At 53.9% G+C, this 15,202-nt stretch overlaps 1 protein-coding gene across 2 annotated transcripts; it reads right to left on the bottom strand.

The window, feature by feature from the left end:
• Positions 1-10,723: 10,723 nt before the first annotated feature.
• Positions 10,724-15,187, bottom strand: JMJD4 (jumonji domain containing 4). Of its 2 annotated transcripts, none has more exons than XM_047729290.1 (6): positions 14,824-15,187; positions 14,570-14,735; positions 12,682-12,807; positions 12,152-12,383; positions 11,487-11,633; positions 10,724-11,100 (listed from the first exon to the last, which is right to left on the bottom strand). In XM_047729290.1, the coding sequence occupies exons 1-6, from the start codon at positions 15,086-15,088 to the stop codon at positions 10,798-10,800; spliced, it is 1,239 nt and encodes a 412-aa protein (XP_047585246.1). In that variant the 5' UTR covers positions 15,089-15,187; the 3' UTR covers positions 10,724-10,797. The 2 variants fall into 2 exon arrangements, with proteins under 2 accessions (XP_047585246.1, XP_047585245.1); XM_047729289.1 differs by having other exon boundaries at positions 12,152-12,419; positions 14,824-15,185.
• Positions 15,188-15,202: the final 15 nt, after the last annotated feature.

The raw sequence follows: 15,202 nt of genomic DNA, 5'->3' as shown, positions 1-15,202 counted from the left end.
GGATCAACCAGGAGATCAAAGAAGAACTGAAACAATTCATGGAAACCAAAGAGAATGAAGACACTTCAGTCCAAAACCTATGGGAAACAGCAAAGGCGGTCCTAAGGGGGAAATACATAGCCATCCAAGCCTCCCTCAAAAAAAAATTGAAAAATCCAGAACACACCAGCTGTCTTTACACCTTAAAGAACTAGAGAGTCAACTACAAATTAAGCAAACTCTACACACAAGAAGGGAAATAATCAAGATTCTAGCAGAGATCAATGAGATAGAACCTAAAGATACAGTAGAACACATCAATGAAACTAGAAGTTGGCTTTTTGAAAGAGTCAATAAGATTGATAAACCATTGGCCAAACTAATCCAAAAGGAAAGAGAGAGGACCCAAATTAATAAAATTATGAATGAAAACAGAGAGATCACCAGCTAACACCAGGAAAATAGAAACAATCATCAGAAATTATTATCAACAGTTATATGCCAATAAGTTAAGCAACCTAGATGAAATGGATGCATTCCTAGAAAACTATAAACTTCCAAGAGTGAATCAGGAAGAAATTGACAACCTGAATAGACCAATATCTAGTAACGAGATTGAAGCAATGATCAAAAACCTCCCAAAAAACAAGAGCTTAGGACCTGATGGATCTCTGGGGAATTATACCAAACTTTCAAAGAAGAAATAATACCTATTCTCCTGAAGCTGTTTCAAAAAATTGAAGCAGAAAGAAAACTTCCAGACTCTTTCTGTGAAGCCAGCATTACCCTGATCCCCAAACCAGACAAAGCCCTCATCAAAAAGGAGAATTTAAGAACAATATCCCCGATGAATATGGATACTAATATTCTCAACAAGATCCTAGCTGGTGGAATCCAACAGTACTTTAAAAAGATTATCCACAAAAGATCTCAATGTGAGACAGGAATCCATCAGAATCCTAGAGGAGAACATAGGCAGTAACCTCTTCGATATCAACCACAGCAACTTCTTTCAAGATATGTCTCCAAAGGCAAAGGAAACAAAAGCGAAAATGAACTTTTGAGACTTCATCAAGATCAAAAGCTTCTGCACAGCAAAGGAAACAGTCAACAAAACAAAGAGGCAACCCATGGAATGGGAGAAGATATTCACAAATGACAGTACAGACAAAAGGTTGATAACCAGGATCTATAAAGAACTTCTCAAACTCAACACACACAAAACAGATAATCATGTCAAAAATGGGCAGAAGACATGAACAGACACTTCTCCAATGAAGACATACAAATGGCTAACAGACACATGAAAAAATGTTCATCATCACTAGCCATCAGGGAGATTCAAATTAAAACCACATTGAGATACCACCTTACACCAGTTAGAACGGCCAAAATTAGCAAGACAGGAAACAACATGTGTTGGAGAGGATGTGGAGAAAGGGGAACCCTCTTCCACTGTTGGTGGGAATGCAAGTTGGTGCAGCCACTTTGGAGAACAGTGTGGAGATTCCTCAAGAAATTAAAAATAGAGCTTCCCTGGGGCGCCTGGGTGGCTCAGTGGGTTAAGCCGCTGCCTTCGGCTCAGGTCATGATCCCAGGGTCCTGGGATCAAGCCCCGCATCGGGCTCTCTGCTCAGCGGGGAGCCTGCTTCCTCCTCTCTCTCTACCTGCCTCTCTGCCTGCTTGTGATCTCTCTCTCTGTCAAATAAATAAATAAAATCTTAAAAAAAAAATAGAGCTTCCCTATGACCCTGCCATTGCACTACTGGGTATTTACCCCAAAGATACAGATGTAGTGAAAAGAAGGGCCATCTCTACCCCAATGTTTATAGCAGCAATGGCCATGGTCGCCAAACTGTGGAGAGAACCAAGATGCCCGTCAACGGACGAATGGATAAGGAAGATGTGGTCCATATACACCATGGAGTATGATGCCTCCATCAGAAAGGATGAATACCCAACTTTTGTAGCAACATGGACGGGACTGGAAGAGATTATGCTGAGTGAAATAAGTCAAGCAGAGAGTCAATTATCATATGGTTTCACTTATTTGTGGAGCATAACAAATAGCATGGAGGACAAGGGGAGATGGGGAGGAGAAGGGAGTTGGGGGAAATTAGAAGGGGAGGTGAACCATGAGAGACTATGGATTCTGAAAAACAAACTGAAGGTTTTGGAGGGTTGGGAGGTGGGAGGTTGGGTGAACCTGGTGTTAGGTATTATGGAGGGCACGTATTGCATGGAGCACTGGGTGTGGTGTATAAACAATGAAGTCTGGAACACGGAAGAGAAATTTAAAAAATAAATAAAAATTTAAAAAATAAAGTCAGGGTATCCTCCAAAAGGTGAATTAATAGCCTCGTGAGGTACATGTAAGCACCCATGAATGGAATACTAATCAGCAATATGAAGGAATGATCTCTCATGTCCATGCAAGAACACGGATTGATCTTAATGCGTATGATTACGTGAAAGCAGCCAAGCTGAGTGGATTATATGCTTGCACTTCCCTCTATAGGACATCATGGAAAAGGAGACATCAGAGATCCTGAGGAGAACAGTGATCAAGAGCAGATGGGACAGGTGAATAGAGTAGGGTGATAGGTGGCAAGATGGCTGGGTCGCAGTGGACAGTCACTTCAGGGGATTGCCAATCAAGACCACAGCCTGTGTCTCCTCACACCCATCAGAAGCATTATTATAAAAACAATGGACATGAGTTGGTGAATGTGAGGAAACTGGAACCCTAGCACATCACTAATGAGAATGTAAAACATCTCAGCCGCTGTGAAAGTGTCTGGCAGTTCATCCAAAAGCTAAATATAGATTTAACATATGATCTTGAAATTCTGCTCCAACTCTGAACCCTCAGCACTAAACCCACACTCCAACCTGAACACAGACCCAGTCAGAAACTTCAGCCCTACTCCAGCCCAGAAGCCCACTCCCTACTGGCTGGTCTGGCTCAGCACACTTCACCCCTGTCTCTGACACAAGACTGTTGGTTCTACATCTCAACCTACTATGCTCACTCAACTCTTCCCACAGTCTATGTTTTGAGAATGAGATCTCACAGGAACATGATGGATCTCTCCTGTAATCTCTGTTCCTCTGGGCATCCTCCCACCCCCAGCCCTCACACACAGAGACTTCCAGGTGGGGAGCATGGGTGAGGATCCTGAGGAGGAGCAGACGCTGGAGGTGGCAAGGGTGGAGGAGAACGAGGTTGAAGACAGCTCTGCCAGCCTAGTAGCAGGATGCCCAGGCCCAGAGGGAGAGGAGGGGAAAAATGCCAGGCTGATGCACCATGGGGCCTGCCTGGGTCAGGGCCATTGGTGAAGCATCCTGGAGAGGATAGGGCCTGTGCCCAACCCTCATGTGGATGGGCTACAGGAGAGAAGGTCTATTTCCTCCTCTACAAGTTGGGTGTGTGGAACAGGTCACCTGAAGCATCCACATAATCAGAAAAGTGTCTGTTGGACTCCTCCAGGGATGTCCCACTGTGTTGAAGACCCGTGGTGGTCCTTCCAGTGGAGTGGCTTAGGGACTCAGGAGATCAAGGAGCTGGTGTGGTTCAGAATGTGGCCGAGCATTAGACTCCAGATCCAGCCAGAGTCCTGATAGAAGACCACCCTCATTAGAGCCTTGGGTCTTCACTTGGCAGTGGGGTCATCATCATTGTCCAGGACTGATAAGATGGCTTTGGAGTGAACTGGGCACCCAGGGACACAGGGGAGGCTCACAGTCCTTCTCCTAGCCCTGGAACCTGCCACCCACTCCTCTGCCCACAGGGCACTGGGGAGCCCATGCCTGCTCACACCCACAGGTGAATTTTATTCCCCAGCATCCCACCTGAGCTGCAGTGTGAATGTTATCCACCAAGGGCTCCAAGGGACCAACAGGGCAGGGATGGTTATTCTGGTGTCTGGTGGGAACTAGTTCTAGGCTTGGTGGTGGAGTTAGCTCTTACTCAGAATCAGGTACTGTTTCTAGTTCTGGAACTAGTTCTAGACCAAGAGCTTTTTCTGGAGCTGGCGCAGGAGCTGGTGGTGTTGCAGTCTCTGTCTCTGTGTCTCTATTGGTGCCAAACCTGATGATGGAGCTGGCATCTTTGGTGGCTTCAAAGATGGTGATGACCGTCGCTCCAGAGCTAGCCTGGAGCTGGTACCAGTGCTGCTCTAACTTGAGAGCTGAGGCAAGAGCTGGTGCTGCAGTTGACTCCATCTCTCTGTCTGGCACTGGAGATAGTGCCAGGCTCTGGATCTGGCTTTGACGTTTTTTAATTTGAAGCTGGCAACAGAGCTGTCGGGACACTTGGAGTTGATGTTCGAACTGAATTTCACTTTAATATTTGTGCTGAAGCTGGAGCTAGCTCTGGAGCTGTGGTAGAGATGGCAGTGGAGCTTTCTCTATTCTGGTAGCTTTTGCTCATGCTAGCTCTGGAGCTGGATAGCTCTGGGATGGGCCAAAGCTCTGAAGCTGGTGCTAGACTGATGCTGTGCTAGCACAGAACTGGTTCTGGAGCTGGAGCTGGAGCTAGTTCTGCAGTTGGTGCTGGAGCTGGTGCTGGCTCTCATTCTGAAACTGGTTCTGGAGCTGGAGCTGGTGGTAGAGCTGGTTCTTCAGCTGGTGATGGAGCTAGTATTGGAGGTGGTGATAGAGATGGAGCTGGTTCTGCAGCTAGTGATGGAGCTGGTGCTGGAGCTGGTGCTGGCTCTCATTCTGGAACTGGTTCTGGTGCTGGAGCTGGAGCTGGTGGCAGAGCTGGCTATAACTCTGTAAGTGGCCCTGGAACGGAACCCAGAGGCAGCTCTGGGTCTACACCTTGTTTTGGAGCTGGTGCTGGAGGTTATGCTGACGACACAGCTGTCGTTAGCTCTAGAACTGGCTTTAGAGCTGACTTGAGCTACAGGCAGAGGACTTTTTAACCCATATGATCACCTTACCATGTGACTTTCCCAAAACAGAAAACACCCCATTGCCTTGAAGAGAAACCCAGACCAACCCCAGAGGCACATCCTAAGAAGTGTTCCCAGACTGCAGTTCACCAGAGTCATGGGCTGAGGTCACTCTTTGCTCCTGTCTTACTTGGCCATCCCCCTCACTGTCATCTGGCTAGGTCTCCTAGCCCTCTGGCTCTGCCTCCCTGGGGTCCAGCTAGGCAAGAGCATCTGGGCAGAGCGGCAGGTCCAAACCAACATGTTCAGGTCTGCTTGGCCCACTAGCATCTTAGAGAGGAAGGTATGGAACGTGACAGAAACCCTCCAGGGACTAGTCCAGCCAGGCATCCAGGATTGGGGAGAAGGTGCTGGGGGGAGGCAGACAGGCAGCAGATTCAGAGGACACCCAGGCAGAGGAGCCCATAGCAATACCCATACAAACCCCTGCAGCCCATACTTGGAGGGGCAGCCCTTCCCCCAAGGAGGGGACAGTCCTCCTTATGAAGAAGGAGACTGACACAGATGGTCACTTTCCCTCTTCTGCCTAGAAGATCGCCACAGAGGAGCAGCCAAAGTAGGGTCTGGAGAGTTGCTGTCTACAGGTGGACAAACATCTTGGTCTCTTATTTGGGGGATGAGAATTGGTGGTAATTTTTCTTTAAATGTTTAGTAGGATTCACCAGTAAAAAGTTTTATACTTTCTCTGTTTCTAGGAATTTGTGTATTTCATCCAGATTATCCAATTTGATGTTCAGTTGTTCATAGTCTCTTATAATAAACCCTTTTATTTGAGTCCTGTCTACATTTCTTAGTCAATCCAGCTGTTCTTACAATTTTTTCATTTTTTTAATTTAATTTTATTTTTTTTCAGTGTTCCAAGATTCATTGTTTATGCACCACACCCAGTGCTCCATCAATCTGTGCCCTCCATAATAACCCCCACCAGGATCACCTAACCCCCCACCCCTCCCCTCCAAAACCCTGTTTGTTTCTCAAGTGTCCACAGTCTCTCATGCTTTGTCTCCCACTCCAGTTTTTTTTAAAAAGCAATTTCTGCTGACTTTCTCTACTGTTTTCCTATTCTCAGTTACGTTATTCACTGCTCTAACATTCTTTTTAGGTTTACTTTGTTTTAGTTCACGAAGTGCAATGCCAGCCTCAGGATCGCCATCTCTAGGCTATGGCTGACTGAGTGGCTGAACACCCACAAACTGGAGTGGCCCAGGCCAGCCTCCCCTCCCCTCAGCAGGCCAGCCCAGGTCACCAAAGACTCTGAACCTCCCCTATGGCTGGGTTACCTGACGGTTGATAGCCCAGCCTGGAACCCTGTGGAGCACCTACTGCCTTAGGCACCGTCTGCTTTCTGAGAGCCCGAGGACTAGCTGACCCCAGCCAAAGATCACAGCCAATGGGCACAGAGCCCTGCCTGCAGCCAGGAATTCCCCTCACCCCTGCACAGCTATGGTACCCTGGCACCTGTGCCCATAGGCACAACAGAGCACTCGCTTACATGGGGGGTCTGATGACTGCCATTGTCTCCTCATGTCTGCATCTGCCCACAACTCTCCTAAGGGCCCAGGCTCTGCTTCCCACTGCTCTAGACTTTCTCAGGGTGGGTGGAATCTCAGATTCTATCATCAAGGCCAAAGGTGAGCGAGAGCCCCCCCCCCGCTCCTCACCCAGGAGAGAAGAGACCCTCTTCACACACCTCGCTCTTTTCCAAGTGAGGAGGGGCAGCTGTGTCCCACTGATACCCTCTCGTGCCCCTGCCAATGCCAGGCACCAGCGGTTTTGAGACCACAGCAGTTGTGGTCAGTGGGAAGGGACAGTTTCAGAAGAGCTAAAAGAGCAATTGAATTTTTGTACAATAAGAAAAAAGGTTTACTGATTTGGACATTATTGGTCATAAATAGCAAAAGCTACACTTGACTACTGTTTTAAAATCCTCTTTCTACCACAGCTGGCAGTTGTGATTGTGTTATTTCATTTCCTGTGTTTAAATGAAACACGGACTCACTCCCCATTCACTGAGACACATCCAGATGCCCTTTGCTCTGAGGACACTTCAGTCTGGGGACCCTGGACACGAGCAGAGACAGCCCCTCAGAATCCTGGTTTTTAGAGGTTGAAGGCACTTTCACAGGCACAGCGACCACTAAAATTTGGGAGCTTTTAAGAATAGCACTTGCCAGGACCATTCCCATTCTCAGGACAATTTGGGGGAAGAGGGAACGCACTCTGCCTCTCTTGCTAAGATTTCTTCTGACCACTGATTGGGAAATTATAGTTTTCAAGAACAAATGCCAGGACTTCATCAGCCCTGAGTGGGGAAAATCGTACAAAATCAAAAACAAAACAAAAATGAAACAGGTGAGAATGTGCAATGTGGAAAGGGTGAGGCCAAAGGAAGATGATTGGTGAGTAGACTAAAAGCAGGCAGGAAATGACCTCCGTAACTCTCCCCAAGGGCCTCACGGCCAACCCTTTACCTAGATTTACTTTATTATTATTATTATGTTCAGTTAGCCACTGTACAGTCATCATTAGTTTGTGATGTATTGTTCAACGATTCAGTAGATGTGCATAACACACTCAGTGTTCATCTTAGCATGTGCCCTCCTTAATACCCATCACTGGGCTATCCCCACCCCCCAACCCCTCCCCTCTGTAACCCTCAGTTTGTTTCCCAGAGTCCACAGTGTCTCATGGTTTGTCTCCTCCTCCGATTACCCTCCCCATTCATTTTTCCCTTCTTTCTCCTAATGTCCTCCATGTTATTCCTTATGTTCCACAAGTAAATGAAACCATATGATAGTTGACTTTCTCTGATTGACTTATTTCACTCAGCATAATCCCCTCCAGGTCCATCCACGTCGATGTAAATGGTTGGTATTCATCCTTTCTGAAGGCTGTGTCATCTTCCATTGTATATATGGACCACATCTTCTTTATACATTCGTCCATTGAAGGGCATCTCGGCTCCTTCCACAGTTTGTTAACTGTGGGCATTGCTGCTATGAACATTGGGGTGCCGGTGCCCCTTCTTTTCACTGCATCTGTTTTTTGGCTTTACCTAGACTTATAACCTCCTGTGGTCCTGTCTGGGACCTCAGAACTCCTATTGCTGCTGGTTTTTTATTCACGGTAAAGATTTGTGATGCAGAATTTAGACACAGCGGCACCTTGTTCCGTAAGCATTCCTGCTCCCTGTACACAAGGAGTTCCAGCATCCCCACAATGCCTTGCACAAGAGTTCACCCCAGAAATGGCACCCACTGTGGTCACTCCTGTCTGGGTGATGCCTGATGACTGTGTCCTGTTTAAGTCATGGGGGATGCAAACTTTTCCCATGAGGACCTGAGCAGAGGGGAGCTACCAGAAAGGATGATCCATGGGCAGCACACACACTGCCTCACCCATGAAATACGGGAATGGTTCCAATCCGGCTGGGAGACACACGGGCCCTGAGCTGGCTGGAGTGCCCTTCCAGGTCCTTCCCCAGGACAAGGAGCTGAAGGGCTGCACCAGGCAAGCCAGGGAGTCTCCAGTGCACCCGGTCTCCTACCGCCAACATGTCCCGCTGCAGAGGCAAGAGCCAGGTGAACGACGGGGACAATACTGAGTGAGCCCCCTCCTCCCCAATGGCTGCTGATGTCACCCACTTGCCCAGCACGGCTCAGGCTCAGGCCCAGTGACGGTGCAGATTGTTGAATGCAAGTGGGTGTCCAAGAGGGGGACAGAAGTGAAAGCAACATGGAGCCAGTAGCTGGTGAACCACATGTGGCAGTTCTGGTTGGTTTAGTGGGGTGGACGGCACAGCATGAAGGCGCCAGAAGGACTGATGAATCACCGCGTGTGCCGTGGTCATGGGCTTTCACTCTGAAGGCACAAGCCACACTGGATGGCACAACGTGGCTGTGGAGACACAAGCCCCACTGGATGGCACACCGTGCTGTGGAGAAGGAACCACGGGGTGCACGACGACGCTGAGTTTGCACCTGGCCTGTGAGTGTTCAGGGAGACATCATCAAATAGCACCAAGTGGGTGTGCTAGAATCAAAGGCCTGATGGAGAGAAGAGGAGCAACTGTGCAATAGTGCAGGTTTGCTGGAGGGGAGCCCACACACACAGGTCGTTGAGCTGCACACGGCAAGTGTGCAAACCATGCAGCTGACTGGAGAGGAGCCTGAGCACTGGTGTTGGAGGGACATGTGGGGTGTCTGGGAGGAGTGAGTGCATGCAGAGCAGAAGTTCCAGGGGTGGAGACTGATGGGACAAACAAGTGTGCGAAGAACTGCTGAACCACCCCGTAAGTGTGAGCCCCAGCATGGCTGGACGGCACACAGGGAGGTGTGCAGGCACAATGTCCAACAGCAGAGTGTGTGTGTGTGTGTGTGTGTGTGTGTGTGTGTGTGTGTGAGGGGAACAGGTGCCAAGGGCTATGCACAGGGCAGTGCAGGACTGCCCATGGCTGCTGTGAAAGGAGCAGTTGCTGCGCCTTGAGGTGGGCATGGGACAGACTGGCATGCCTACTGAGTCCCAGAACGCACAGGGGAGGACTATGTTGGTCAGCTGGACACCTCGACTTGGCCAGGCCACAGTGCCCAGCTCTTTGCTTAAATGCCGGTCTCCATGCTGCTCTAAAAGTACCCCTCTGATGGATTAACTCTGAACTGCACATACCTTGATAAACAACCTTGATAAACAATCAGGATGGGCCTCATCCAATCAGTGGAAGGCCTGAAGGCAAGGACAGAGGTCTCCCAAGGAAGCAATTCTGCCTCCAGACTGTTTGCAGATTTTGGACCCAAGACCACAAAGTCCCCCTCCCCTGGGTCTCCCACCTGCCCCCACCATCTCCTACTCCATCCTGTGGGTTCCACTTCTCTGGAAAACCCTACTACTGTCACTGTTGAGCGGCACTGAATGGTGCAGATCTGTGCAGGGGTTCTGAACAAAGCCATAGGCTCAGACAGTGAGCACACGGGAAGGGTGAGGGAGGGATGACAGAGGGCCCTGGACACCTGGGGCAAGGTCCAGGCCATCGCCAGGTGTGCAGTCACAGAGGTGGACCCAGAGCCTGACGAACAAAGGCAGTGCTGTCACAAGTGAGGTAAAGTTACAGGGCCAGCCAACCCTGAGGTGCCCATGAATGATGCTCCTGTGATGGCTGGGGGCCTGCACGAAGGGCAAAGTGGGAGGCCTGGCCCAGCGCCCCGACCACACAGATGTCTTTAGCTGCAGACTCTGGGTGGGAGTGCAGGGGACACACAGGACAGTAGAGGGAAGGCAGGCTCTATGTAAATAGTGGGTGTCCTGGGGGAGACATGGAGGCCCTGGGCCCAGAGTGCCCCCCCCCCGACAGAGGGGCTTGCAGCGGAAAATGGAGAAGAGCAGGGACGCAGTCCCACTGCAGGGGGGGGTCACGCAAGATGAGCCAGCCACCTCACACTGCTGTCCATGGGAGGCCTGTGGGCTTGGATGCTGGTCGTTGCTGAGGGAAGGCTGAGGCTGTCAGGAATCCAGCCACATGCTGCCCCGACGCCTGGGTCCCCAGGCACTCTTGGGGCCTCCTGGCCATAGATCTTACTTCGCAGGGCCTCCACACCCACCCCTCACTGGATCCAGAGCACTCGGCCCTGCCGAGCCTCATGAAGACAAGGGGCCCAAGCCCTCTGCACAGGCACCAGGGTCCCAGGATGCCAACAGACAGCCAGGAAAAGAGCACGCCCTTAAGAGCAGGAGCCACAGCTGGGACACCTGAGGCCATGAGGTTCCACGGAAAGGTGACAGGTCCCATGGCACACAGTACACAAAACTTTATTTCCAGAAGGGACCGTGGGACAGACGGCCTGCCTTCCAGGCCAAGCCTCACGTACTAGAGAGACACAGTGCTGGCCACGACCTCCTCCAGCTGCTGCAGGAGCTCCTCCGGCCCTGGGGAGAACATGCCAGTGTCCACTTTCTGGAAGTCAGGATGGGCCACCACAGATGCCAGCACCTCCGTGATCCGGCTGACATCAAACGCAGCCTGATGGGGGCCCAGCCCGAAGCCTGCACCGCCCTCCATGGCACCAGAGTCCGTCCCTTCCGCCAGGAGGAGGAGCCTCCGTTCAGCGATGACCTTGAGAAAGTGGTAAAATTCTTCAAAGTTGATTCCAGTGCAGGACCTCATGATGACCTGGCCAGAGAAGAGCAGCTGTGAGCCGCAGCTTGCCCACAGCTCTAGACAAGGGTCTATGGATGATGGGCAGGGCCCAGAGCTTCCTGGGAGCCAGCTGGAGATGGGTCTGAGTCTTGCAGCCTGGAAGCCCCAATATCCTGCCTCAGGATCAGACTGACCTTCACAGGCAGGAGAGCAGCTACCATGTCCCCAAGACCACAGCTCTGGCCTCATAGACCAAGCCCTGCTCTGAGAATGCAGGCTGCCCCGTGCCCTCCACCATTGCAGACCTATTCACAGTGAGCCCCACCGGTCACCCCCGCGGCAGCCCCAGCCCTGGCCCTGCCAGGGCCCTGCAGAGACCCTCCCCTCCCATCCCTCCCCTCCCACCCTGGCTAGCCTACCTGGCAATGATGGTGCCAGTCTGGCATAGTTTCCTTCCACTGGCTGACCTCCTGCTGCACGGCCCGGAGCTCTTGCTGGAGGAAGTACCACATGTTGGCCAGGTTACAGCCATTGACCCAGTTGTGGTTGATGGAGATGGTGTCCTCCTGTATGGGGTGGGGCAAGGTGTCCCCATGAGCCCACTGCAGACGGTCCCCAGCCCCTTCCCGAGTTCCCCGCAGTCCCCTCAGCAGGGAAGGGCTGCTCCTATCTCCCAGGAGATAGGAGTGGTCTTCTGAGTACACAGCTAACCAGGAGCGGGGCTCCCCTGGGAGCCAGGGAAACTCTGGGTATATAGGGACCCACTGCGGCCCAGGGAACAAGGACGGGGGTGGGGAAGAAAGAGGAGCTGGCGGCCCTTCTCTGGCGTCTGTGCAGACCCATGCCCAGACCCTCCCAGGGGGCAGTCGGCCCACTATGGGATCAGGAGGGATACCCTGGCCCTCTCTCTGTGGATGGCATCTAAGAACATGTCAAGGGTGAGCAGTGCTGCCAGGCAGCCTGAGGGACAGATGAATGGAAAGATGGGTCCTCCGGGGCCCCAGGGTGGCCCCCGACCTGTTTGGGCCATGTCACAGGCGCACGCGGTGGGGTGTATACACGCTGTGGGGTGTGCCCACCCTACCAGGTTGTGGACTTGGTGGTGCCAGCCACTGGGCACAAAGACCATCTCGCCTGCCTCCTGCGTGAGCTCCAGGGCCGGGCTGCAGTGCCCGCGCCTGGGGTACAAGTGGCTGTCGAGGAGTGCGGGCGAGGTCACATCATAGGGCAGGCCGCCGTGACGATCCCGCAGGGCTTCTTCCTGCCCCGGAGGGAAGAAGAGCCACTTTTTCCTCCCACAGATGTTGGCAGACCAGCTGAAGGAGCGGAAGATGTCGGCATGGAACGGCGACCTGTGGAACCTCCTGTTGGCATCTGGTGAACCACAGCTGGTCTGGTTCTTCAGGAAGACAGCCGCGGACACAGGCCCCCGAGCTCACACCTCCCCCATCTGAGAGCCCCAGGGCAAAGTGCTCACGGAGACTAGGGACCTCGGGCAGCCTCCCCACAGCCCAGGCATCTCTGAGGCCCTGACGGAGCAGACAGGGTGGGGGAGAGTTGGGGGGGGGGGCACGGACGAGGCGCAGAAAGGGGATCAGGAGAGGACACACGTACCAGGAGCCAGCAGGCCCCATGTAGACAAAGCGGTAGTCGTCCACGTCTAGGGCGTCCCAGTACTCGTTGAGCCAGTCAGACGAGAAGTACACAGGCAGGGTGAACACGTCCTCCGCTGAGGAGTCCCTGCAGGGAGTGCCATGAGCCTCTGGCAGGAAGGGCCCCCTCCTGGCACCTGTGCCACAAGCCCGTGAGACAGCCAGAGATCTGGACAAGCACGAACGACCCTGAGCCGCCTTCTGCAACCAGTGTCCACACTAAGGCTGATCACCTGCGCTCGTCCAGCCACCATGTGACCACAGCCCCAAGTGACCGCACCTGAGCGCTGTCCTGGGAACGAAGCCCCATCATGAGCAGGTGAAACAGCATTAGGGGCCATGATGCCGCTTAGGTGACCCTCGCAGGCAGCCCCGCACTTGTTCCAGCCCCCTCTTGGACCAGGTCCAGGACCTCGGGGCTCTAAGTACCTCATCTGCATCCCGCTGCTCTCCAGGACCCCTGGGCCTCACCCATGCTCTCACCCCGCCTGTGACCTCAAGTCCGCAGAGCAAATGCACGACCACTGGCCCATGTCCGCTGAGGTCCCTCTCCCCTACCCCACAGCCGCCCACTCCTCCTGGTCCAAAAGCCTGCCCCACCACCAAAACAACGGTCCCTCCAAGGGGAGTCACCAACCCAGCCCCAGGCAGAGTGCACCTCTCCCAGCAACACATGGAGCAAGCTTCCAGAGTAGCTCACACATCACTCAAGGTCGGAGGCCATGATCAGGGAGAGCCCACAGAGCACCCAACCACTTGTTCCCTCTGCCGCCATGCCTTTGCGACCGTCAGACTCCCATGGAGCCCTCAAAACCTTGCTCAGGTATCATGTGCCCTTGGGCCACCTCTGTCTTCCTGACCTCCCTCTACTGCTTATTCCAGGGTTTCCAGAGAAAATACGTGATATTCAGTCCAAACTGACCTCCCAGCAACAGGCAAGTCTCCAAAACAAGTATGTCCAGTGTAATAACCTAGAACTCACTTACTGCCTAACTGAAGCCCACAGCCACCATGCAGGAGCACTGGGTCCAGGAGTCCTAGGTGCCCCTGGGTCAGGAGTCCCTGGGGGCCTCGGCCAGGGCCTGGGTGTCCCTGATCCACCCCCTGGCCAGCTCTCCCTGCCAGACAAGATGCAGCAAGGCAGGGAGCATCTAGGGCACGACAGGTCGAGATGCACCTTTGCACGGGTCTTGGGAACCACAAGGATCCTTGGTTTTCACGTTAGGAAAACCAGAATTCAATCACCGACTCGCTTATACAGAACTGACTGAGCAGGTACCGTATCTGTGACAGCTGCTGGGGTGAGGAAGACAGTCTCTGCTTGTGCCAGCACACCGCTGGATGGGGAATGGGCACGAAACCCAAGCAGCCCCTCTGAGCACGGATGTGGATGGGGTGGGGCCCCCACCAGTGTGAGCTATGTCCCAGAGCACCGGTGATAGCTCCCCGTAGGGAAGAAGGCTGTGGCCGGACCCCAGGTCTCTGCTAGTGGGTGAGGAAGACGCTGTGCAGGCCGGGCCCTGCCTTGCTGAACCGAGACAGGGGAGCAAGATGGTGCAAGACGGGAGGGGTTGGGGGGAGCCAGCGTAAGCCAGACCCGGCCCAGCGGCACCAGCAGCACAGCTGCCCAGAAGGGCCAAGCCCAGTGCGGCCCCCAGAGGAGTAAGGCTTGCACGGGTGGTTCCAGCCACCAGGACACAAGGGAGGCACCGGCCTCAGCCCACCTGGACTCCCCACCAACCCCGACGCAGCGTGGCCAGCCCCGTGGGGGGCGGAGCCCGAGGTGCACGCAGGGGAAGGACCAGCCACCCTGGGTGGGGGATGGGACACGCCCCCCCCGCACCCCTCACCTGCACAGGTGCCAGTCCTTGAGGTACAGGCAGCCCCGCGGGGACGAGTAGCCGCTCTCGATGTGCTCCGTCCAGTAGCGCAAGTAGTCGCGCAGCAGCATATGCTCCTTGGGGTGCGCGTTGTACTCCCGCCGCCCGCAGTCGGCCACCGGCACCACGGCGTCCCCTGCGACACCGACAGGCGGTGACGCCCGAGCCCCGCGCCCCCCGGAGCCTCGCGCCCCCCGCCCCGAGCCCCTGGCCCGGGCCTGCACCGTAGGTCCGTAGCAGGTGCTGGAAGTCCGGCCGCCCGCCCGGCGTCACCCAGCGCCGCCGGCCGCCCCAGCCCTCGGTGAAGGCGCACGAGAAGACGCACGGCACGTTGGGGAGCAGGTAGCGCTTGAAGAAGTCAGCGTACGAGAAGGAGGAGGGGCTCGCGATGAAGTCCACGCGGCCCGGGGACGCGCCTGCCCCGCCCGCCGGCTGCCCCCGCAGGCGTCGGAAGTGGCTCTCGGCGAACGCGCGCGTCTCCCGGTCCATCCCCGGCCCGGCCCGGCCCTGTCCGGACCCGCCTCAGGCCCCCGGCTGCCCGGCCCTTTAAACCGGGAGGCGACGCGGAAGTACTCGCTACAACTACTTCCGGAGCAGACGCCT

The sequence above is a fragment of the Lutra lutra genome, chromosome 5 (assembly GCF_902655055.1).
Source record: "Lutra lutra chromosome 5, mLutLut1.2, whole genome shotgun sequence".
NCBI lineage: Eukaryota > Metazoa > Chordata > Mammalia > Carnivora > Mustelidae > Lutra > Lutra lutra.
Note: the sequence above shows the minus strand (reverse complement) of the source record. Positions and strands in the feature narration are given on the sequence as shown.

Excerpts from the sequence above, each read along its gene's own strand:
- JMJD4 (XM_047729289.1), bottom strand. The coding sequence starts at position 15,088 with ATGGACCGGGAGACGCGCGCGTTCGCCGAGAGCCACTTCCGACGCCTG. Across the intron at positions 12,808-14,569 it reads AAGGACTGGCACCTGTGCAG|GGACTCCTCAGCGGAGGACG; the intron begins GTGAGGGGTGCG and ends CACTCCCTGCAG. Across the intron at positions 11,634-12,151 it reads ACCACCAAGTCCACAACCTG|GAGGACACCATCTCCATCAA; the intron begins GTAGGGTGGGCA and ends CACCCCATACAG.